Source organism: Pongo abelii, chromosome 22, assembly GCF_028885655.2.
Source record: "Pongo abelii isolate AG06213 chromosome 22, NHGRI_mPonAbe1-v2.0_pri, whole genome shotgun sequence".
Classification (NCBI taxonomy): domain Eukaryota; kingdom Metazoa; phylum Chordata; class Mammalia; order Primates; family Hominidae; genus Pongo; species Pongo abelii.
In genome coordinates this window covers 36,085,797-36,109,029 of record NC_072007.2, presented here as the reverse complement: position 1 = coordinate 36,109,029, position 23,233 = coordinate 36,085,797, and the positions used below count along the sequence as shown (strand labels likewise).

Here is a 23,233-nt window from a genome sequence, read left to right as displayed (position 1 = left end):
AGTAGCATGGCCTCTGTGGCAGGCATTCACCAAGCAAATACAGAGCACCCTCTGGGTCAGGCACTGTGTTATTGGGGTTCCAAATAAAGAAAAAGACCAATTGCAGCCCTATGGATCTCACATTAAAGAGGGGAGTAAGAATCATAGATAATTTAATGAGTTAGGTACATTAATGGGGCTTTGCACAGTATTTCATGGGAGCACAGAAAAAGGGTACCTCGTTCCACCTGAGATGGCAGGGAGATGGCTCCCAAGTTAACTAAGCAAAAGGGGAAGGAGAGGCACATCCCATAGAATATGGATAACACAACAAAAGCCCCATTACCCCCCGCCCCACCACCACACACACCATCTCTGGAATAAATTTTGTACCTTCCAACTGGTTTTCAGGGTACTCATGACACATGGGTTAATAATAACTAGGTTTGCCCAAATGACCAAAATTCTATTCCTGACATGAATTTTCACAACTGGTTTTTTGTTTGTTTGTTTTAATGAAGAAGAAATGTGTGTTTTTGGAAATCATCTTACAAAATCATATAGTGGAATGCATATAGTGATGAAATTGTTGAAGACCAGGGAATCTTTGTCCTTAGTTTTTATTAGGATGGATGTTTTCAGGTAAAACTAAAATAAAAATGAAATGGAACCAATTAGAAAGAAAATAGGAGCACTTAAGACAAAATATAATTGTTGCTGAAAGAATTAGAATCTGATAGCTTAGAAAGAACTTAATTAAATTTCAGAGTAAAATAAATACAGTTTAACAATGGCCTTTCTCCTAGAAAAATATAATGTCTCTTACAGTTCAGTTACTCCTTGGCTTACAAAAGAGTGGTTAAATTTCCTGTTTTTCTCATTCTGATTTCGTATATTACATGTTACTAGTGATGGGATTTTCTGTGTGACATTACCTCTGGTCTTCAGAATGGACACATAGCAGTGTAGTCTCACATATGCCCCTTGGGTGGGAAAAGAGAAGGACCTAACTTAACCTGACAGACCTCAAATCTATTCTCTTTCTATAGCAGAATACTCCTATTTAAAACGAAAATGTTGAGTAAGGAGGACAGTCATATATGTCGAGAATGCTAAATGCTCTTGTGGAAATGAAAAGCAGCTGATCTAAGTAATTACCCACTAAGAAAGGAGTAGGAGAAATGTTTAGAAGGGAGACCTGCAAAAAGATGATTCACAGCACGTTCACATCACCGGATGCATTAGTGGAACTTCTAACCCAACGCCAATGGAAGAAGCAGTATTTTGCACAAACTTGAAAAAGTTTTTCATTTTCCTCCCACAGCCTCGTCACGTGTTCAATATGCTAAAGAAGTATGTCCGCGCAGAACAGAAGGACAGACAGCACACCCTAAAGCATTTCGAGCATGTGCGCATGGTGGATCCCAAGAAAGCTGCTCAGATCCGGTCCCAGGTAAGTGTGGGGTATAATCATCTTCTGCAGCTTTGACAATCCAGGATTCTTGCTTCTTGGGTTGGTGACAGGATCCCAGGCATTCTCCGAGCACCTATAGGTGTTTTCCCTATGGCAAGAGCTCTTTAACTTCTAGTAAATTCTAAAAGTTTGTCTTAGAGCAATATGTGGTTTGGCACTTTCTGAGTTATGAAAATAACAAGAAATGTAAAAATCTTAATAGTCTACTGCTAACTGATTGCTAAGGAACTGATTAAAACCAATGACTAAAATGAGAACAACAAAAGTTGTATAAACTAAAATCTTGAAAACTGGTTCAACTAAAGTATGGCAGGCAATCATAAACCTACTGCAATGTTGAGATTTAATGTGAGCCTAAATGAAGCCCAGTAATAATGTATTTTATACTCCCCGGTTACCAAAGGCTGAAAACTGGGATCTACCTTAGGAAATGTGAAATTTTACATTTTCTTGAATGAAAGAGTTAAATATGTATAGCATGAAATAGCCAATCAAATTGAAATACGTTGTTTTCTAGGGGGAAATTTGCAAAGAAATGTATTTAGGGCATCAGGGTCTGTTTAGAGAGCCTCAGTATTAGGAATCAGAGTTGGCAGAGGTAGCCTTTTTAATTGGCTGTTATAAGCATACAAGATAATGGTAAGTTTAAAGATAAGTCTTAAACCTGAGCTCAAAAGTTAGAGAACAGAAATAGGAGAACAAGAAAAATAAAGTTGCCCTTTCAGTTAAACCTTTTAACAGTAGCAGTGTTTGTCAGTTTTATTTTGGAAGTTTGTATCTACCTGCAGTGCTTGGTAAGAAAAATAACCTGGGCGACAGAGTGAGACTCCGTCTCAAAAAAAAAAAAAAAAAAAGAAAGAAAGAAAAATAACCATTCCTACCCCAGACATTGTTGACCTGGAGTTGTCATCCTTTGATGCAGGTTATGACACACCTCCGTGTGATTTACGAGCGCATGAATCAGTCTCTCTCCCTGCTCTACAACGTGCCTGCAGTGGCCGAGGAGATTCAGGATGAAGTTGGTAAGTAAGCTGTTCTTTTGATGCGGCACATGGACATGTATTTTCCCCCAGAGGAAAATTGAGGAAGTGAGTTATCTGTTTGAGGAGTATGGAAGTTAATAGAACAGGTTGCCTTTTACGATGAAACTGTCAGGATGGAACTAGCTTTCTAGCCTTAGCAATTGAATCAGTTCTTAACCTCTCCATACTTGTAAGACTGGAGGAATGTCGCCTGACTTAGGGTATAGTTTTGTAATAATTGGACACTTGTTATTGAATTACACATGGCAGCATTTTTTTCTAATCTGCCCAATCTTGTTATGGCTCTCAAATTATGATGCTTTGGTACTTTACAATTAATGGGGGAAAAAAACTCATTCTTCATCTTTTGAGTGTCATGATTGTTCCATCTTACAAATGAAAAAGCTCAAACTTAAAATTTGAGTAACTTACTGGCCTGTATCACATGCATTCTAAATAGCACAGCCAAAACACATAACTGTGACTTCTGACTTTGAGGTTATTGTTAATATTCAGTAAGTCACAACTCTCTTTGATGGCGGAGCGGGGAAGCCATGAGTGTTCTCTGAACCACATCATTGTTTAAACTTAAAAGATAGTGGGCTGTTAAACTTATATTCTGAAATAATTATACTCTCACAAGAACTTGGAAAAATAGTACAGAGAGGTCCCATGCATCCATCACCCACATGACTCACCAGTGACATCTTACATAACTATAGTCCATTATCAAAACCAGGAAACTGACCTTGTATGCCCACTGTCTTTTATGTCCCTAGTTTTCCTAATGACTTTCCTAATGACTAATGATTTCATTCAAGGTCTCTCATTTCTGTTTTTCTTGGAAAGGGAATAAAATATCACGAGTCTCTGTCAGCTGCCAAAATGCCCATAACTGTTTAACTTACTTCACAAAGGTACATAGATGACGATTATCTTGGTGCGTCTTTCAACATAAGCATATGTACCTATACTGGAGATTTAGTGTGTAGTCTACCAACATATAAGCAGTATGTATCTGGCATATCCTTCCCCATAAAGAATCCTGCCCTTTGTTAATTGGGTTGGAAATAGATACAGGTTATCATCTGGAATCAGAGCACCCAGGATGTTGTAGATGGATGTACCCATTACAGTAAGTCCAACTTTGAAGTGCCTGAAATACCGCTCAGGGGAACAGCTGGCCGTCACTTTTTCCTTTTTATGCCAGTGTTATTCTGCTTCTTTCCTGACTTACGTGGCCTTGTAAATGTTGTTTGTATTGCTGTGAAATATTTGGCATGTGTCAGGTGATGATGTTCTGTTCAGTACTGCACATTAGTGGACAGAATCTGAAATTATACTTTGAGCTACATAACTTGCAAAAGAAACTTCATATGTCAGGGAGTTGCAGTGTCCCAGCACTTTGGGAGGCCAAGGCGAGCAGATCACATGAGGCCAGGAGTTTGAAACCAGCCTGGCCAACATGGTGAAACCCCCTCTCTATTTAAAAAAGAAAAGAAAAAAAGCAACTTCATAGTGTGCCAAACTTTTGTTCAGAAGGAGCAACTCAGTGTTGAGCAAGAATTTATGAAGATAGTGGAGGTGGAATTTTTAGTCTACACCATGAATTGAGAACAGAGATTTCCAATTAATTTTTCACTGATTCAAGTTTTTTTAGCAAATGAATATACTTTTCAGATATACTTGCAGAATAGACATCAGTAAGGAACCTTTAAAATACTGTTATTATATCAGTCTTAATAAACTGAAGCTAAAATCTTCTAGATAACATGTTTGTTTTTTTAATAGCTATCTTAAGCCTATTTTCACATGTGATTTCAGTTGAAGTGGCATAGGTAATACCAGACCATAGGGAAATAAGCCATTACAAAGGACTAAAAAGTTGATGACCAATATTCCACCCTCACCCAGCAATTATTGTTGACTCTTTATAATTAAATTATTAGAACTTTTTATTTGGCACTATACTACTGAAAACATTAGCCACTAATTAGTCACACTTCCACAGAACAGATGGTGGTTCAGATATCTTGAGTATTACGAAATGCCCAAGAATAGGGCAGCACGATAAACTTCAAATCTCAGTAACAGGGAGGATATTTAGATAATTAGTATCATGGAATCTTTTTCTGTAAAAAGGAAAAAAAAAAACAGCCATTAGGTTGGATTAAGAACATACTACGTATATGCTCTTAATGTGTGTGTGTGTGTGTGTGTGTGTATACATAGATGTAATATGCTCTTAATCCAACCTAGTGGCTGAGTTTTTTTAAATAATGACATATGTATCATTCTAAATATACCAGATGCCACATTCTGAAAGATAATCTTTTTTAAAAACCTTTCATTTGGAATCCTGGGTGCTTCCATTTTTAAATGACTGTTCTCTATAGAAAGAGAAGTTTGCAGTAATGAACCGTGTACACTATCTGAGCTCCTAGTGTCAAAGCTACAGAAGTGGTTCACTGGGGAGAATAGCTTTTCTGGGTTGAACCTAGTTGTCATCTATATTCCTTTTTCATTTGAAGGAACATTTAAAACAATACCTCACTTTTTAGTAGGAATATAGTTGAAACTTCAAGATTGACCAGGGGTGCTAATTGCTTAAGCCAAATGTTATTAGAGGTTCCTTATGTTATTCTTTTTACTTTTGTATGTGTCTGAAATTTCTCATAATAAAAAGTGTTGCTTTTAGCTTACTTTCTAAATAGGTTCTTCATAGATTTTTTTTCCGGGTTGTGTCTTGTAGTCTTTCTAATATTCTCTGATTAAATGCTTTGTTATTAGTCTGAGTTGCGTTTATTTGCTATTTCTGTATAATCAAATTTTAGATTTGGAGTCAGTTCAGTACAAATAGGATACTAAAATTCAGAGACACTGGCAAAAGGAGAAAATTTTAAAGTCCCTAAAAATGCATGCCTTTTGTATAAAAGTTTGTGCTTATAAATGCAAGCAATTAGGATGTGCTTAATGCAGTCAGACATCTGTAGAGAGATACAGTGGTTTAATTAAATAATGGTAACAGGTGCTTTATGGATAAGAGGTTTTTACCAGTCTGGGGAACTGCCAGTATCTTTAGTGGGAGAGGTATATCTGCTTCAGTAAATTATGCTTCCAATTAGAATTCTCTTCTATGGGTGAAAATGAGGAAGAATGGAGTCATGCTGAGAAAGAAGGAATGCTATGGGTGAAGGGGAAAATTGACATCAAATTTGTGAGCAGTAAATTGTGACCAGAGCATAGGGTTCATCATGCTTGTGAGTTCTGGCCCTGGCCCTTTTATCTTCCATTGTGCTTCCCTGAGGCATCCTGTCTGTTTATGCTACTTTCCCACTAACTTCAGTGAATCCCAAATTCATAGGTCTAGCCACAGCCAGCGTACTGAATCCCAGTGCCATATTCCAGACCCCAAATATCCCATGTGCCTCTAAGACTCATGTCCTTCTGGAAATTTACTTGTTTTACACACTCTATTCTGAGTTCTCTTGGTGGGCCTAAACTATCCATGATGATGCCTTCCTCTCTCTCACCCATTATTTCTTACCAGTTGCAAGTCCTGTATATTCGGCCTTCTGTGTTCATGTGAAATCTCTGCACATCCACTACTTACCTGAGATCCTGTCCTCTCATCAGTGTCATTAGACTCCCAGCCAGTCACCCTACCTCTTGTCTCACATGGGCCTCCTCCCACTTCAATTCCCCCTTTTCAGAACTATGCAAGTTCCCTTAAAAACAAAAAACAAAACAAAACCAAAAAAACAGCTGCAGGCCAGCGGTGGTGGATCACCTGAGGTCAGGAGTTCAAGACCAGCCGGGCCAACATGGTGAAACCCCATCTCTACTAAAAATAGAAAGATTAGCCAGGCATGGTGGCAGACACCTGTAATCCCAGTTACTCAGGAGGCTGAGGCAGGAGAATCACTTGAACTTGGGAGGCAGAGGTTGCAGTGAGCCAAGATTGCACTATTGCACTCCAGCCTGGGCGTCAAGAGCGAAACTCCGTCTCCAGAAAAAAAGAAAAAAAAAAAGCTGCTTATGGTTTTTCCTTTCTTGAAAAGTTGCACCTTTCAAGATTCAAGTAAAATGCCCAAGTACTGTAAACCCTTTCTAATTTGCATAGAGAACGGAGAAAAGAGCTGGCATTTGAGTGACAACCATGTAACCAACTAATGGGTGCCTCTTTGTGATAATGCTGATGGTCAGGTTCTTTCTTTATGAATGTTCCCCGTTGAGGTACAGGACCCCCATATAGAGATGTGGCGGTGGCAGGTGGTTTAGGGTAAGAGTGGAGACTGATAATTTATTCTACACCCCACTCAAGGAGCCAAGCCCTCTGGCATTGTGCACGCCCACTGGAAGTGGGGCTTTCTTGTATTTCACACAAAGGCAGCATATGGGCTAGTGAAGATACCGGGAAATTCAGTGATAGCATCCCCAGTTTACAGTTGAAGAAATTGAACCTAAGAGAGTTTACCAAATTGCCCAGCCCAGATAGTAAAGTGATGAAAGTGGGGTGGAAACCAAGACCTGCCAGAAGTCCAAAATCTATGTTCCTTCTGCTGCCTATTTTCCTCTCTGAAGTAGAATTTTCCCCTACTTAACCTCAGTGTGAAAGCACTGGGTATCCACCTCCAATACCATACTCTAACTTGGAGTAAATTATTTATTTATAACTCTACCAACCCTCCATCCTGTGAACTCTTCCAGATATATGTTGGTCATCCTTGCCTCCTCAAGATCCAGCAGGGACCCTGGTACTTTTTAGATATTAGTAATTATAAATATAAGGTTGAAGCCAGTCCCCAGGATAAAAAGTCAGATGCTCCTTAACTTGGACTGATGAAGTGGGCTCCTCCGTAACCCTAAAGACCTGCCCAAAACTCCTTCCTTGACATCTAGCATAAGCGCCATACAAAACAAATTTCTTTCCTAGGCCACAACATCCTCTAAAGCTGTGATTGATCAAGTCAACTAAATGGATGTGGTTGGCCAAGATAACAAAGCATAAATCAGGGTTCTGAGGACCGTTATTAATAAAATTTTACAACATGGTCCTTCTTTGTACCATGACCCTCTGCTATTTGGTCATCTACCCAATTCACACACATTGACACTTGATTTAATTATGCTGTCCTGTTTGACCGCCAACCACAGTCTGAAGCTATTCACGTGACAAATAAGTGTGAATTTTCAAGTGTCCTGTTGTGTTATAAAAGGCCCGTGTTTTATTTTATAATTTCATATTTTGTTCATTCAATTTTAATTATTATGTGCAAGTTCCCAGGCTCAGTCATTTATTAATGTTTTTATTTTTTAAAAAGTTATTTTCAGGCAGATTATGAAGATTTCTTGCAAAGAATGGCCTCAGGCATTGTTTGTATAGAGATAAATCTCCTCTCTTTTAAATCACTGTGTAGGTCTTCATTAATATTTTTTTCATTCAACAAACGATGGAATTATTATTTCAGTGAAAATATGGCTCCTCTTCAATGTTCATATTCTGCTTTAATTATGTATTAATCCTTCAAAAGGGCAGAATCCCTTCATCCCTTCAACCTTTGCTTTGTCAAATTGTTATTTAAAAATGATTGGTGTTTTTCTGTCCTTTGTAATCTTCCTTAAATCTCTGCTAAAAGGATTCTATTCTACTCTTTGTATTGGCACTGAGGTTATTTATCAAAGTGTGCTTCTCTTTGCAGCTACCTCAAGGCTAAAAATGTAGCTCTTTTCAGAGATGGCTGTTTTACAGAATGCTATAACAACCGATTTATGAGAAAGGCAGTAGGAAATAAAGAGGGAACAAAGGCATAATTGTTTCATACCCATTTTTTTCTTCTAGCATTCAAAATTAATAAAAACATGAATTATTATAAACCAGATGCGGGAAAGATCTCTGGCTGAATAAATCCATAGTGAATGGGGTAAGATTGAAAGATGTAGCGGGGAATCAAGAAATTCACAGTAATGAAAGGATGTTTATTTTTTATTACAATTTTACTGTGGCCTCTTGATAAAATGTTCCACTTTTCAGGAAAAATGCAGCATGGTTATTTCAAAGACAGTGTTTCCATATTCTGTTTCTAATAAGCCTGTTGATTTGGGGGTTTAGTGAGTCCAAAGTAGACTAGGTTTAAAATAGAATATTTATAGCACTTCCCAGTCCAACAAAATAGAAATTTAATGCTATTAAGAATTTCAAGTGTCCTTATGTGTAATTGTTAGTCAAGGATGAACAGCAAAAAAAAAATCATAAATAGAGAGAGCTGTCACTTTTTTCTTATAAGAACATAGGTGTGACTTTGTTTTTCATAAGAAATGACTTTTAGATGTATATAGATTTAATAGTTTATAGCTGACTTAAGTATTTGGACATAAGAACTTTTTTTTTTTTTTTTTTGAGATGGAGTCTTGCTCAGTCACCCAGGCTGGAGTGCAGTGGTGCGATCTCGGCTCACTGCAACCTCCGCCTCCTGGTTTCAAGTGATTCTCTCACTGAGAAGTGATTCTCAGCCTCCCAAGTAGCTGAGACTACAGACACGTGCCACCACACCTGGCTAATTTTTTTGTATTTTTAGTAGAGACAGGGTTTCACCATGTTGGCCAAGCTGGTCTCGAACTCCTGATCTCAGGTGATCTGCCCATCTTGGCCCCCCAAAGTGCTGGGAATACAGGCGTGAGCCCCCGCATCTGGCCAAGAACATTTATACATATCATCACCAAAGCCTTGTTCCCGCATTGGTTTCATAATAGTCTCATAGCCCCTTATTCATATTTTCCCTAGTGTTATTGACTAACAGACATGAGGCCTATAAGTTTAGCTGCCTGTGTCTAGATGTATATCTTTGACCCAAGACAATTTCTCTTTCAAAATAGAACCACTCATTTATAAATGAAAATGCTTTGTCAAATGAATGGCAAAGTACGGTATACTATTAAGACAGCCTCCTAGTTTTCTGACATTTGGACTGCCATGTTGAAATATCTCCACACAGCAAGATACAAATGTGTGAATGCCAGTATACTTCATACCTTAGGTCCCCAACTGGTCTGTCTGCAGACTTGAGGTTATAGACCTCAGGTGTCGAACTCACCCATAGTGGTGGCTAGTAGAGTGCTTTGTATACATTTAGCTCTCTATGCTTTTTTTGGTTGTGATATTAGGTAAGCTCTCTTTTTCTTGCTTTGGAGTTTAATTATGGAATCTGTAAATATAGTGTTTATGTCATCCAGATGATCTGTGGAAGTCATTGATAATGACCTTTAAAAATTCACATGTAATACAGCATCTGTTTTCGTGAATGATTTTTATAGTTTTACCATTTGGCAAACAGATACTTTCTTTTATGTATTTCTACTCCATAATTTTAGGAAAAAGTAAATCATTTTAGCTACATTAAAAAGAATACACTTTCTAGGAATAATGAATGTAAAAAAAGTTTCCTTTTTTAAAAAAAAATTGCTCTGTCTACCATTCTGGCAGACAAGTTGTTGACCTTAATATGTATAATTCAGTGCAGTATATTGATCTTGTTTGTTGTGCTCCAAATGGACGCTGGCAGAAATTTGATGAATTAAATATCAACCACAGTGTTTTCTTCATGCGATTGCAATGGTTTATTATGTATTATTTTGTTCAGTTCAAATAAATGATGTATGTTAAGATTCTTTGCCCATTTTTTAATTGGGTTATTTACCTTTCTTACTTTCTTAATTTTATTTTAATTTTTATTTTTGGAATCAGAGTCCCGCTCTGTCACCCGGGCTGAAGTGAAGCAGCATGATCTCAGTTCACTGCAACCTCCGCCTTACGGATTCAAGCGATTCCCGTGCCTCAGCCTCCTCAGTAGTTGGGATTACAGGCACGCGCCACCACACCCAGCTAATTTTTGTATTTTTAGTAGAGACAGGGTTTTACCATGTTGCCCAGGCTGGTCTCAAACTCCTGAGCTCAGGCAACCTGCCCACCTCGGCCTTTCAAAGTCCTAGGATTACAGGCGTGAGCCACTGCACTCGGCCTGCCTTTATTATTGAGTTGTAAGAATTTTTATATATTCTGGATACTATTAAATTCTTATCAAATATATTATTTGGAAATATTTTAACCATTCTGTAGGTTGTATTTTCACTTCTTTAATAGGATCCTTTTGACACACAAAAATTTTCAATTTAGAAGTCTATAATCAGTTTTTTCTTTTGTGGCTGTTACTATGGTATTGTATCTAGGAAACCATTGTCCGAAACAAGGTTACAACGATTTATACCTGTGTTATCTTCTAAGAGTTTTGTAGTTTTAGCTCTTACAGTTAAATCTTTGACTCATTTAAATTTTCATATATGGTGTGAGGTAGGGGTTTGACTTTATTCTTTTGCATATAAATATCCAGTGTCCGAGCACCATTTGTTGAAAAAGACTATTCTTGCCAGGTGCAGTGGCTCATGCCTGTAATTCCAGCACTTTGGGAGGCCAAGGTGGGCAGATCACTTGAGCCCAGAAGTTCAAGACCAGAATGGGAAACATGGCAAGACCACATTTCTACAAAAAAATTATCTAGGCATGATAGCATCTATTTGTAGTCCCAGCTACTCAGGAGGCTGAGGTGGGAGGATCTCCTGAGCCTGGGGTGGCTGAGGCTGCAGTGAGCCTTGATCACACCACCTGGGCAACAGAGCAAGACCCTGTCTCAGAAAAAAAAAAGGAAGAAAAAGACTATTATTTCCCCCATTGAATGGTCTTGGTACTATTACACAAAATCAATTGTCCATAGATAATATGGGTTTATTTCTTAATTCTTAGTTCTTTTCTTTGATCTGTGTGCCTATGCTTACTGTAGTACCACACTGTTTTGATTATTGTAGCTTTGTAGTAAATTTTGAAATCAGCAAGTGTGAGTCCGTTATCTTTGTTCTTCTTTTTTATATTACTTTGAGTATCTGGAGTCTCTTGCATTACAACATGAATTTTAAGGTCTTCCTCACCCGCCGCCCCCACTACCATTTCTGCAAAAAAAAAAAAAAAAAAAGTGCGGATTGCATTGGATCTGTAGATCATTTTGGAGAATATTTATATATAATGTTAATGAGGTTTTAAACAACACTTTATCTACTAGAACTGATGTCTGCCTTGAAAGATTCCACCTTGAGCCCCATTCAGGAAGGTTAGTATTTTAGAAGTAGCAAGAGAATTGATTTAGCATGCTATCATCTTTTACTCCAAATTTTGGTGAGATTCCAGAGAAATTATGTGAGCTTTTCCTTAAGCCATGATGACTGACATGTCAGTAGTTTTTGTCTGTTTTTATGCCATTCTTTTATTTTTGTGCGTGTGTGGGCACCTCAACCAAATGGGTGGAGCCTGAGGCATGGTCTCCCACGCCAAAGTCTGCTGTTTCTTTTGATGATCCAATGCAGTTCCAAAGCTATTTTCTCAACTCACCAGCTCGTTTGTATGGCCCTGTAATTTGAAACAAAATCTAAAAAGAAATCCGAATTAAAATGATTGGGAAGTGAAGTCAGACCACAGTGGTGGCTGTGGGACTACTTCCTGGCATGGAACACTAGAACAGATGTGTCCTGATTTTTTTGTAGAGTCTTGGGAACAACCAATGATTTTAGACTGGAACAAGGGCTGGTTATTCTGTTTTTCACAAGCATCTGCCTTCAAGGTTCATTTTTTTAAAAGAGGAGGGGAAAAAATCAGTGATGTTTGCCACCCTGAGTATGGAGATGAATCCAAATTGAGAATAATTTTGAAATATGTTTCCCCAATTTTGAGATTAATTTTGAAATATGTTTCCACAAACACTAACTGGGAATGACATGAGTTTGTTTCATGTGAGACAGAGTTTGGAAGGCATGTTAATTTGCTTCTTGGTGTTTAACTCAGAAACAAATTTTGCTTGTATTCTCTGAGTAAGCGCCATTATTAGTTAACAGTTTTCCTGCCGTATGCACTATGGGCTGCTTTAGAAAGTAAATCATAGAAGGTTAGTTATAATATCTCATCAAAAATAGTGGATCCATCTATTAACCGGTTCCAAGTTATGAGACGTGTCCAAAGGAATGTTGACTTGGTGTGCATCTAAACACTATCTGTTAAGAGGCTTTGGACTTCGACCATGAAACAGGTGGTCAGAGGGTCAAGGCCAGGGTGTTACTTAATTTCAGCTCTTGTTGATGGATTCATTGACTTCAGATAGTGCATTTTAAAAAGCCTGTTTAATGTGTTTGTCTTTTGATAATTATTATGTATTTACATATGCTCCTAAAAGCATGAGTTAAATCTTATTTCTTTAAAACAGTGCTTGGCAACAACTTATATTGTCTTGTACATGCCTTTTGTGTCTTTGCTTTTGGTTCGGGGGGCATTGAAATTTGTCTGCCCATCCCCTGAGGGCAGATATTGAGGTGTGGACCTATGTCTTCAGCTTCCTATATAGCATTGAAGTTGCTATAGCTGCATGTTCTCTAAAATTTTTATACATGCGATTTAATTGTTAAAGCTTATGATTTTTAAGTATAGTATTCTGATAGCAAATAGATTTTGTCAAATAAAAACTAACTTTATCATCACCACTGAGATATCACTAGGTATATGGCTTAGTTCTCAGTCACCACTTTTATTTGTAAGGAAGTCTTAGAAGTTTTCACAAGTGTATATATGATAGACTGGGCGCAGTGGCTCACACCTGTAATCCCAGGACTTTGGGAGGCCGAGTCAGGCAAGAGTTCGAGACTAGCCTGGCCAACATGGCAAAACCCCGTCTCTACTAAAAATAAAAAAATTAGCCGGGCATGGTGGCACATTCCTGTAATCCCAGCTACTCAGGAGGCTGAGGTTGGAGAATCGAACCTAGGAGGCAGAGGCTGTAGTGAGCTGAGATCGTGCCACTTCACCCTAGCCGGGGCAACAGAGCAAGACTCCATCTCAAAAGAGGAAAAAAAAAGCCAGGCGCGGTGGCTCACGCCTGTAATCCCAGCACTTTGGGAGGCCGAGGTGGGCAGATCACCTGAGGTCAGGAATTCGAGACCAGCCTCAACATGGAGAAACCCGTCTCTACTAAAAATACAAAATTAGCCAGGCGTGGTGGTACATGCCTGTAATCCCAGCTACTTAGGAGGCTGAGGCAAGAGAATTGCTTGAACCTGGGAGGCAGAGGTTGCAGTGAGCTGAGATCGTGCCATTGCACTCCAGCCTGGGCAACAAGAGCAAAACTCTATCTCAAAAAAAAAAAAAGTATATATATGATGCTTGCTTTACCAGCACATATACTAAAATTGGAATGATTAAAGAGATTAACCTGGCCCCTGCGCAAGGATGACATGCAAATTTTGTAAAGTGTTTTATGTGGAACTTTACTTACATGAGGTACCTAGGGTAGTAAATTCATAGATACAGAAAGTAGAATGGTGATTGCCAGGGGCTGAGAGGATGAGGGACTGTGGAGTTAGTGTTTAAAGGGCACAGAGGTTGAATTTGGCAATACTGAAAATAGTTCAGTGGGGAAGATGGATGGCCATGATGCATCATCCATCGCAGTTGCACAGCAACATGAACATACTTAATACCCTAAGCCTTACACTTCAAATGGTTAAAACAGTAAGATTTATGTTATATATATTTACCATGATAAATATATATATGTATATTCATATCATTTGCCACTGTGAATAGCAAGGAGATTGAAGAAATAAGGACACAGGATCTTCAATAAATATGTATTAAATGCTTCCCATGTTCCACATTCTTTGTCATTGCCAGACACGTCACAGGTATAAGGGCCCAACCTTTGTTACTCAAATAATTTAGAATAATTTAGAATTTGCTTGGGGAGACTTTGGATAAACAGTTAAGAAAGAAGCTGTATCCATTAGGTCAAGGGACGCTGGTTGCTTCGTCTCGTAGCATTTGGTAATCTTGTTAGACAACCGTTCTTACTCCTATCGTTTGCTGAAATTTATTAGTGAAGGAAAGAATCTTGGTTTTCAGTTCGTTCAGCCACATGATTTCATAGGCTCAGGAAAACCATGTAATATGCCCAAGGTCAGACGTGATTAATAAGACTAAAGACTGAATTTATTCCAGTGTCTCTGTGTCCAGTGATACTTACTTACTGCTGTTGCCAAGTTAAACAAAACTGGGTTTGCAGAGCTGTTTATTCACCTTCAGCATCTTTTCATTGAAAATGTGGTAGATAGAAGAAATGTCCCTCTTTTAGCATTTGTACCTCAGTAATAAGATGCTTCCCAAGCTCAAAGACTCCACACCCTTAAATATGTAAGTCAGTGTTAAGATATTTAAAGAGAACATGAATATCAGCTACATTGTGCATGTTGCAGGATTTTTATATTATTTTGTGTCTTCTGCTTAGAAGGCATAAGCCAGCCCATGAACCATAAAAACAAACTTACCTTCTTCCATGTGATTATTGCAGCCAAATTTTTCAGTGCAGGATAAGCAAAGGTTTCTCTGAAAGCATGAGATAATAATTCTCAGCCAGGTCTTTGCCATTTGCAAGGGATCAGACATACAGAGTTTTTAGCTCTGTGGATGTTAATAGCTAGAGCCCCTGTTAGCAGATGGCATGTTAGTGGCCTGTTGCTGCTGGCTATTAAATCATACACGTCGGCCAGGCACGGTCGGTCACACCAGTAATCTCAGCATTTTGGGAGGCCGAGGCGGGCAGATCACGAGGTCAGGAGTTCGAGAGCAGCCTGACTAATATGGTGAAACCCCATCTCTACTAAAAATACAAAAACTAGCCAGGCATGGCGGCACGCGCCTATAATTCCAGCTACTCAGGAGGCTGAAGCAGGAGAATCACTTGAGCCCGGGAGGCAAAGGTTGCAGTGAGCCGAGATCACGCCACTGCACTCCAGCCTGGGCGACAGAGCGAGACTCCGTCTCAAAAATAAATAAATAAATAAATAAAAATATTAAAGTAAATAATACACATCATGAGGTCATCTCCCAAGGCAGCAGATAATTTTGCATATTTTTTTCTTAGTTTATATTGCTGCAACAGAGTAATTCTTCTTGATCACAGACTGCTTTTTTGTTGTTGTTGTTGTTTCTAAGTTTCACTTGATCCACAAAATAACCTGAGACAGACAAAACAGATAGGTTTTCCCATTAATCTCCTTCATGAGTCTGACTTTGCCAGCCGGGCTGATCTTATATGCATAGCCCTGGACGCATTTATGTTACTCCATCTACCTACAATGCCCATCCCCAATCTTGGCCTATTACATGTGTCTAACATTACTTTGATGTGTACATGTCAGTGAACTACCACTTACTGATTGTTAGCTTTTTGAGAGTATGTATCAAGTCTCATGTGCATTTGTGTGTCCTGAAACAAATTATTAGGTATAAAGTATGTATTGCAAATACCATGCCCAGGGAATATTTCAGAGCTGTGGTTCTCCAAGTGTGGTCCTTAATCTAGCAGCATCAGCATCGCCTGGTATCACGTGGGAACTTGTTGGAAACGCACATTCCGTGATCCCACCCCTGACCTCCTGAATCAGCAAAGCTAGGGATGGGGCTGAGCAATCTGTATTTTATCAAGCTGTCCAGGTGACATTGATACATGCTAAACTTTGCGAATTTTTTAGAGACTAATCAACTTATTAAAAAGTTAATAAATAGGTGAGGATCCATTATAGCACCCCAGTAGGCCAATTAGACTTACGTATGCTATTATCTTCTAAATTCACATTATACAAATTGTATGCCACAAAAACGTTTAAGGTGAAAACCCAAAGGAATTGATGCATTTGATTAATTCACAAAAATACAGCAGCTCCAATTCACAGAAAAAAAATGCATGCATATCTGATAATTAGTTGTAGATTAAAAGGTGAACAACTTCTCATGATTAATACCAATGAAAATGTAATTTTTTTAAAATTATGGCCAATTGGTAGTTTTTTAAAAATCTGTTATGCCTTGTCATGATAAGGATAGGTGAAAAGGAACTTTCATAAACTATTGGTAAGTATATGGGTGAAACCTTTTAGACTATTTGGCTCTACCTAGTAAATTAAAATGTTCAGTCTTCTCTAATTTTAGCACCGTATTTCTACAGATACACTGGCACATCTGTGGAGAGGGGCACTTCTGTTTGTCACCTGATACCCCTTACTACTACTACTATTTTTATAAGCATTATTACCTTTAAAATCATGTTAAAGAAAGGGTAAATGATGTGCAACAGACTCAGTTTCCCCTTCTTTGACTCCCGTTTAGTTTACATCTCTTTTCTCTCTCTCATTTGGGGGCTCCGTACCCTTAAGATTATAGAGAAATTGCAGTAGGTAATGTCGGCTGGAAATGCTAAATTTTAAGAAACTTGGGTGGAAATGGTTTAAGCCATCAGCCTAAACGATCAGTGAAAATGTCAGACATTCTCCGCTTTCTTCTTCCAAGATACTATACTCTACTGTGGCCTTAGAATTCTTAATTCCTATATAATTCTGATTAAAAAGGAAGGAGATGCTCCTAATATACCTTGCTGTTGTCCCCTCCTGTTCATTAGGGTAGCTGATGTCAGTCAAAATAAAGTCTAGAAATTCTTGAGTACTTTTTTTTGTAATATACTGAGAATGCTTGAAGCAAACTAACCAAATTTAAGTGTTTTAAGGATATTAACAATAACAGGAGAGCTCCTCGATTTTCTGCTAAGAATCAACCTGAACAGTTTCCAGACTGCTGGTTGGCAATGTCAGTATCATGAGAAAAACTGAAAAAATAAGAAACTTTAGGGAAAAAGAGGAATCAGTGCAGGCTAGGGGAATGAATTTGGTAATCCAGTAGTCTTTCCCTGCCAGCATGTATTTTGATTTGATAAGCTAAGTGTCTGCTTTTTCTCATCCTTTATTTTTGGCAGGAAACCAATATTTTGACACTTGAATGCCTTCTTTCTGTCTTAAGGGAGAAGCCTTCTTACACTTGAAGTGTGAAGTAGGTCCTTCAGGTATAGGATGAAAAATTAAGTGGGACTATCTGTGAATTACTAAATCGCAACCATTAAAGAAACTAATGCCCTAATTAGCCTGTCTTTTGACAAACCTGGCATCCATATGTAAGTCTAATATTGTATGCAAATGTGAAACAGGTTTTGCTTTCTAGATCTCTTTGATGTGAAAGGAAGAGCTGGCTTCCTGGCTTCCTTCTCATGTTCAGTATGGACCTGCCTTCGTCCTGCTGCCAACAGCTCCTCAAGGGAACATGAAAGTGGAATTAAACCCTCCTGGTTTTCAGATTCAGAATCCTGGGTGATTAAGTGGCTTGATCAAAATCAGAAACTGTGAAAGTGCTAAAAATGGTCAAGGCCCAAGGAGTTACTCATGTGTTGTCAAAGCCTTTCAGAAATCAAAATGTGTCTTTAAATACCTGGGGTGCAAAAATCAGATGTTTTTTCTTTAAAGAAAAATAGATATATTAGAGTAGAATGGGGGGCCGTCTGTAGGAGCCTGAGTCTGGGTGTTTACTGTCATCTAAGGCCTTGTTAATGTGCGCTTGAGGCTTCGGAATCCACGAACAGGGGAAGCTAGCATCTCTCGCTGACTCCAGTCCTAGCTCGAGCTTTCATACTGCCCTACGTGACGTCTGCACTTTTGTGCTATCAGCCAGTAGACAGAGAAAAGTATCTGGTATTTGTCGGTGTCTTCGGTTTAGCTGCTTTAAGTCCTTGGATGGAAAAGGCTGATTGTCATCCTGAAATCATCGTTTCCTAATGTGTAATTGGGGTCAAGTGAAGCACAGTAATTTAGAGGAATTCTAGTTAAAAATACAGATTCTTGGGCTCTACCTCAGACCTACAGAGATCTGCATTTTTCTTATTCCCCCAGGTGATCCTTTAAACATTCAGAGGTTTTTAAAACTCATGCTTATATGCAATAGCAAAAATATAAGGATTCTTAGAAACTTAGGTTATATTTATATTTGTCTTGAACATAGGATGACAGACATTTTCATTTTCATTGAAAAAAAATGAAACAGAGACTTACAATGTATTTAGAGACAACTCTAAATACATTCTGGCAGAGCCTAACTACTGGATTGCAGAGATCCTCCCCGCTTCCCCCAGTCCCCATCTATAAATTGGCCATGTGAATTTCTAGTGGTGTTCACTTCCAAAGTGGTGATTTTATAAAATATTACAATGAAGCATTATTAACCTCAAGAAGTTCAGATGCATAGAGAGTTTGTTTGGGTGTGGCAGCATTAGTGGCTAGGTTTTATTTATCCAAGATAAGACTTTTTATTAGCTATGAAAAGGGATTGGCATAAACTGCTTATTAATATCCATTAACTGTATCTAAAGGGAATAAACAGTATAAAAGGCCAGGCATGGTGGCTCACACCTGTAATCCTAGCCCTTTGGGAGGCTGAGGCAGGAGGATCATTTGAGCCCAGGAGTTTAAGACCAGCCTGGGCAACATGGGGAGACCCTGTTTCTACAAAAAGTCAAAAAAGTAATAAGCTGGGCTTAGGGGTACACACCTATAATCCCAGCTAGTCAGGAGGCTGAGGTTGGAGGATCGCTTGAGCCCAGGAGTTAGAGGTTGCAGTGAGGCCTGGCGGCTCCACTGCACTCCAGGCTGGGTGACAGAGGGACGACCTTATCTCAAAATAAACAAAAACAAAAAACTGTATAAGCATAGGACAGGCTTGAGTCACAAAATTCTGCCTTTCATAACTTTCCCCCATTTGCTATTTGATTTGCTCTTTCAGAAATTGTGAACCTACTTCTCTACTTACAGAACATTTACCTCCCTCTTAGATTCTTCCCTTTCTATCATTGATACTGACATTCTGCTTGAAGAATTATCCATTTAGCCTCTCTTCAAATCCAAAGTGATATTATTTTAATAAGAGATGAAAGGGAAAATTGGCAAAATGTGCCTGGAGTTGTCAGCATTGTAAATGATGGACTGTAAAAGCTTCGTCTTGGAAGATTGTCAGACAGCCTAGTGCCAGCTCAAAAAGTGTGGTCTTTTTAGAGAATTGACAAAAATGTTACAAAGAAAACACATGCTGAATACCAACTCCAGGTGCGAATCCTGAGAAGCAACTCACTCTATTCTGCAGTAGGAGATGAATTTTGCAGGTTATACAGCAGAGCAATTTAAACTCCCTTGTTTCTTAAAGTATCTCCTATAGTGACTTGGGATGGAAGTCATATACTATCCCCTTTTTTGTTCCTTCAAAGTAAATACACCACAGAGCTGGAGATGTCCCAGACATAGGGGGAAGCTGTTTGGATTTTTCCCACTGCCTGTAGTGAAGCAAGACAGGGAGGAAGAACTTGGGAACTTGCATGGCAAATGGTCAAGTAAAGAAAAAGAAGAGCTTTTTCTTTACTTGACATTTGTCAGATGTGCTTTCAAATCCTGAACTGAGTCACATCTGAAATAAATCACTTCCTTGTCATTTCCATGAAAGGGGCAGTACAAGAAATTCCTTGCACATCCCTGGTGAGCCCCTTATTACTCTCAGATTCAGCTATTGCCTTCAGGTAAAAAAAAGAAAAGCCAAAGAAAGAAAACAGAATCCTCTAGAAAAAGCTCTTCTGACCTTTGCTCTTTCTTTTGTCTGGGTGTGACTAGATAAATGCATTAGTCTGCTAGGGCTGCCATAACAAAATACCAAAATACCACAGATTGAATCCTTCAACAACAGAAATTATTTTTCTCATGCTTCTGGAGGCTGGAAGTCCAAGATCAAGGTACCAGCAGGTCGGTTTCTGAGGAGGCCTCTCTTCCTTGATTTACAAATAGCCACCTACGCATCATGTCCTCACATGGTCTTTCTCAGAGAGAAAGAGAGGTGTCTCTTCCTCTTCTTTTGTTTTGTTGAGACGGAGTTTTGTTCTTGTTGCCCAGGCTGGAGTGCAATGGCACGATCTTGGCTCACTGCAACCTCCACCTCCTGGGTTCAAGCGATTCTCATGCCTCAGCCTCCCGAGTAGCTGAGATTACAGGCATGCCTGGCTAATTCTGTATTTTTAGTAGAGACAGGGTTTCTCCATGTTGGTCAGGCTGGTCTCGAACTCTCGACCTCAGGTGATCCACCTGCCTTGCCCTCCCAAAGTGGAGGGCTCATGCCTGGGATTACAGGCATGAGCCACCTCACCCGGCCTCTTCCTTTTCTTATAAGGACACCTGTCCTATTGGATCAGAGTCACACCCCCATGACCTCATTTAACCTTAATTATCTCTTTAAAGGTCCAATCTCCAAAGGTCCCTTGAGGGTTAGGGCTTTGATACATGAATTTTCAGGGGGACACAGTTCGGTCCATGGCAGTTGACTTATTCATACTTTGGGTAGATCCTCTTCATCGTTCCTCAGCTACTATCTATTTAGTGCACAGCTTCTTTATCCTAAAACTAGTCAGGGGAGGCATGAAAGGTATTATTTCTCCTGCTTCTGCACCTAAGGCATTAAAACGAGGTTGTGGTCTGGCAGCCTACACTCGGCCTTGATGAATTTCAAATCCTAGACCTCCTTGGTATGTGAAGAGCATACACTTGTGTGGAGGCATTTGACAGTCTTTTTTGTTTTGTTTTGTTTTGTTTTGTTTTTTTGAGATGGAGTCTCACTCTGTCACCCAGGCTGGAGTGCAGTGGCACGATCTCGGCTCACTACAGCCTCCGCCTCCCAGTTTCAAATGATTCTCCTGCCTCAGCCTCCTGAGTAGCTGGGATTATAGGCTCGTACCACCACACCCAGCTAATTTTTGTATTTTTAGTAGAGACGGGGTTTCAGTATGTTGATCAGGCTGGTCTCTACTTCCTGACCTTGTGATCCACTCGCCTCAGCCTCACAGTGTTGGGATTACAGGTGTGAGCCACCGCGCCCAGCCCAGATTTTTTCAAATTAGTTTTTAGTGTATCAGCACTGTTAAAGCAGGTGGATACTGCTGGATAGTATAACAAAGTATAGTGTGACAAACCCATAACCAAGCATCGTTAGCTATATTTTCTCACGTCTTGAGCCAAAAGGTCACAGTTAACCTAATGTTGCTACTAAACACTCATACCATAAAACATTCTATTCCAGTCTTCCAGATTTTATACAAGAATAAAATAACTTTTAGACTACTGGAGATTTTTTTTTTAAGTTAATACACAATTTGTTGAATGTGAACCCTAAATTGAAATTGACATGCTAAGTTTTATAGATTACTTCAGCTGCCCTGACTTCAGTAAATTTAGTTGTGACACAGGTACAACAGCTGACTTCGTTCTGGCATTAGAGGTGGTGATGTTTCATCACTCTGGAGTTAGTAAAACCTGAAACCCGCCAGGCATTTGACACAGAGTTTGCTGCCAGGGACAACTCAGCTTCTGACTTATTGGAGAAGAAATGACGTAACCTCTGTGTTTACAAAGTGTTTGAAACTGAGGCCCTTCCACTTCCTTGCTGAGTGTAAGGGTTGACCTGGCATCCAAAATCCCCATGATCTTCTCAGGATAAGACATGCAGCCATTGGTGGTCAAGAAAGGATTTGTTCCCCATGGAAGGGCATTGGAAGAGGAACAGAGCTGAAACACACGGGTGTTCAGAGGGAAAACATCTCTGCACTTAACAGAGCTAGATTAGACTATTAGACTATTATCATAGAGCTCGTGATTCATCTCCTTTATCTGTTCAATTCCAGCCTTGAGTAAAGGACTCACTAAGAAACCACATTCGGCCAGGTGTTGTGGCTCACGCCTGTAATCTCAACACTTTGGGAGGCCGAGGCAGATGGATCACAAGGTCAGGAGTTCAAGACCAGCCTGGCCAATATGGTGAAACCCCCTCTCAACTAAAAATACAAAAATTAGTCAGGGATGGTGGCGGGCACCTGTAGTCCCAGCTGCTTGGGAGGCTGAGGCAGGAGAATCGCTTGAACCCGGGAGGCAGAGGTTACAGTGAGCCGAGATCGCGCCACTGCATTCCAGCCTGGTGACAGAGCGAGACTCCATCTCAAAAAAAAAAAAACCACATTCTATTCCAGTATATTTATTATAACCAGAAATTCTTGTCTTATCAGCAGATAGCTAATATTCACTTACATGGGCAGTGTATTAGATTCCTAGGGCTGCTGAAACCAGTTACCACAAACCGCATGGCCAAAACCAACAGAAATATACTCTCCCATTATCTCATTATTCTAGAGGTTAGAAGTCCTAAAGCAAGGTGTTGCCAGGGCCACACTGCCTCTTACAGCTCTAGGGAGGAATCTGTTTCATGCCTTTCGCTTGCTCTAGTGCTGCTGCCAGCCCTTGATACTCCTTTGGTTGGTACATGCACCCCTCCAGTCTCCACCTGTCTTCACATGGTGTTACTCCCCGTGTCTCTGTTTCTGTGTCTTCTCTAATATGATTAAGGGCCCACCCTTCTCCAGTATGACCTCATCTTAACTTAATTATATCTGCAAAGACCCTGTTTCCAAGTAAGGCTGTATTCTCAGGTGTAGGCATTAGGACTTCAACATATATTTTGGGGGAAAATTCAACCCATAATGAGGTTATGTTTTTATTTTCCTTGACTTTTAAGAATGTGAAATATTGTCAAATTTTTTCAGCCACTATCAAATTTAAATCTAAGAGCTACGTCTTAAATTTATGACCTCTTCATTTAAAAAAAAAAAATAACATTTAATTGGTACCAAAACGTGAAGGAGTTTAATGCTTTGCATTTGCTTGAGGCTGATTAATGAGTAAATGTGTAAACTGTGGCTGTTTTAATTAGCCAGGGTTA

General features: G+C 39.3%; 1 protein-coding gene and 1 non-coding gene across 7 annotated transcripts in view; both read left to right on the top strand.

Moving 5' to 3' along the window:
- Positions 1 to 23,233, top strand: part of APP (amyloid beta precursor protein) — a 282,485-nt gene that overhangs the window by 211,791 nt on the left and 47,461 nt on the right. For all 6 annotated transcript variants that reach the window (XM_024239221.3, XM_024239223.3, XM_024239220.3 and 3 more), the window contains 2 exon segments: positions 1,304 to 1,432; positions 2,376 to 2,475. In XM_024239221.3, coding sequence (XP_024094989.1) covers positions 1,304 to 1,432; positions 2,376 to 2,475 — 229 coding nt within the window.
- On the top strand, positions 13,727 to 13,828 carry LOC112130554 (U6 spliceosomal RNA). The gene has a single exon (XR_002912802.1). It is a non-coding gene; the product is annotated as a U6 spliceosomal RNA (small nuclear RNA).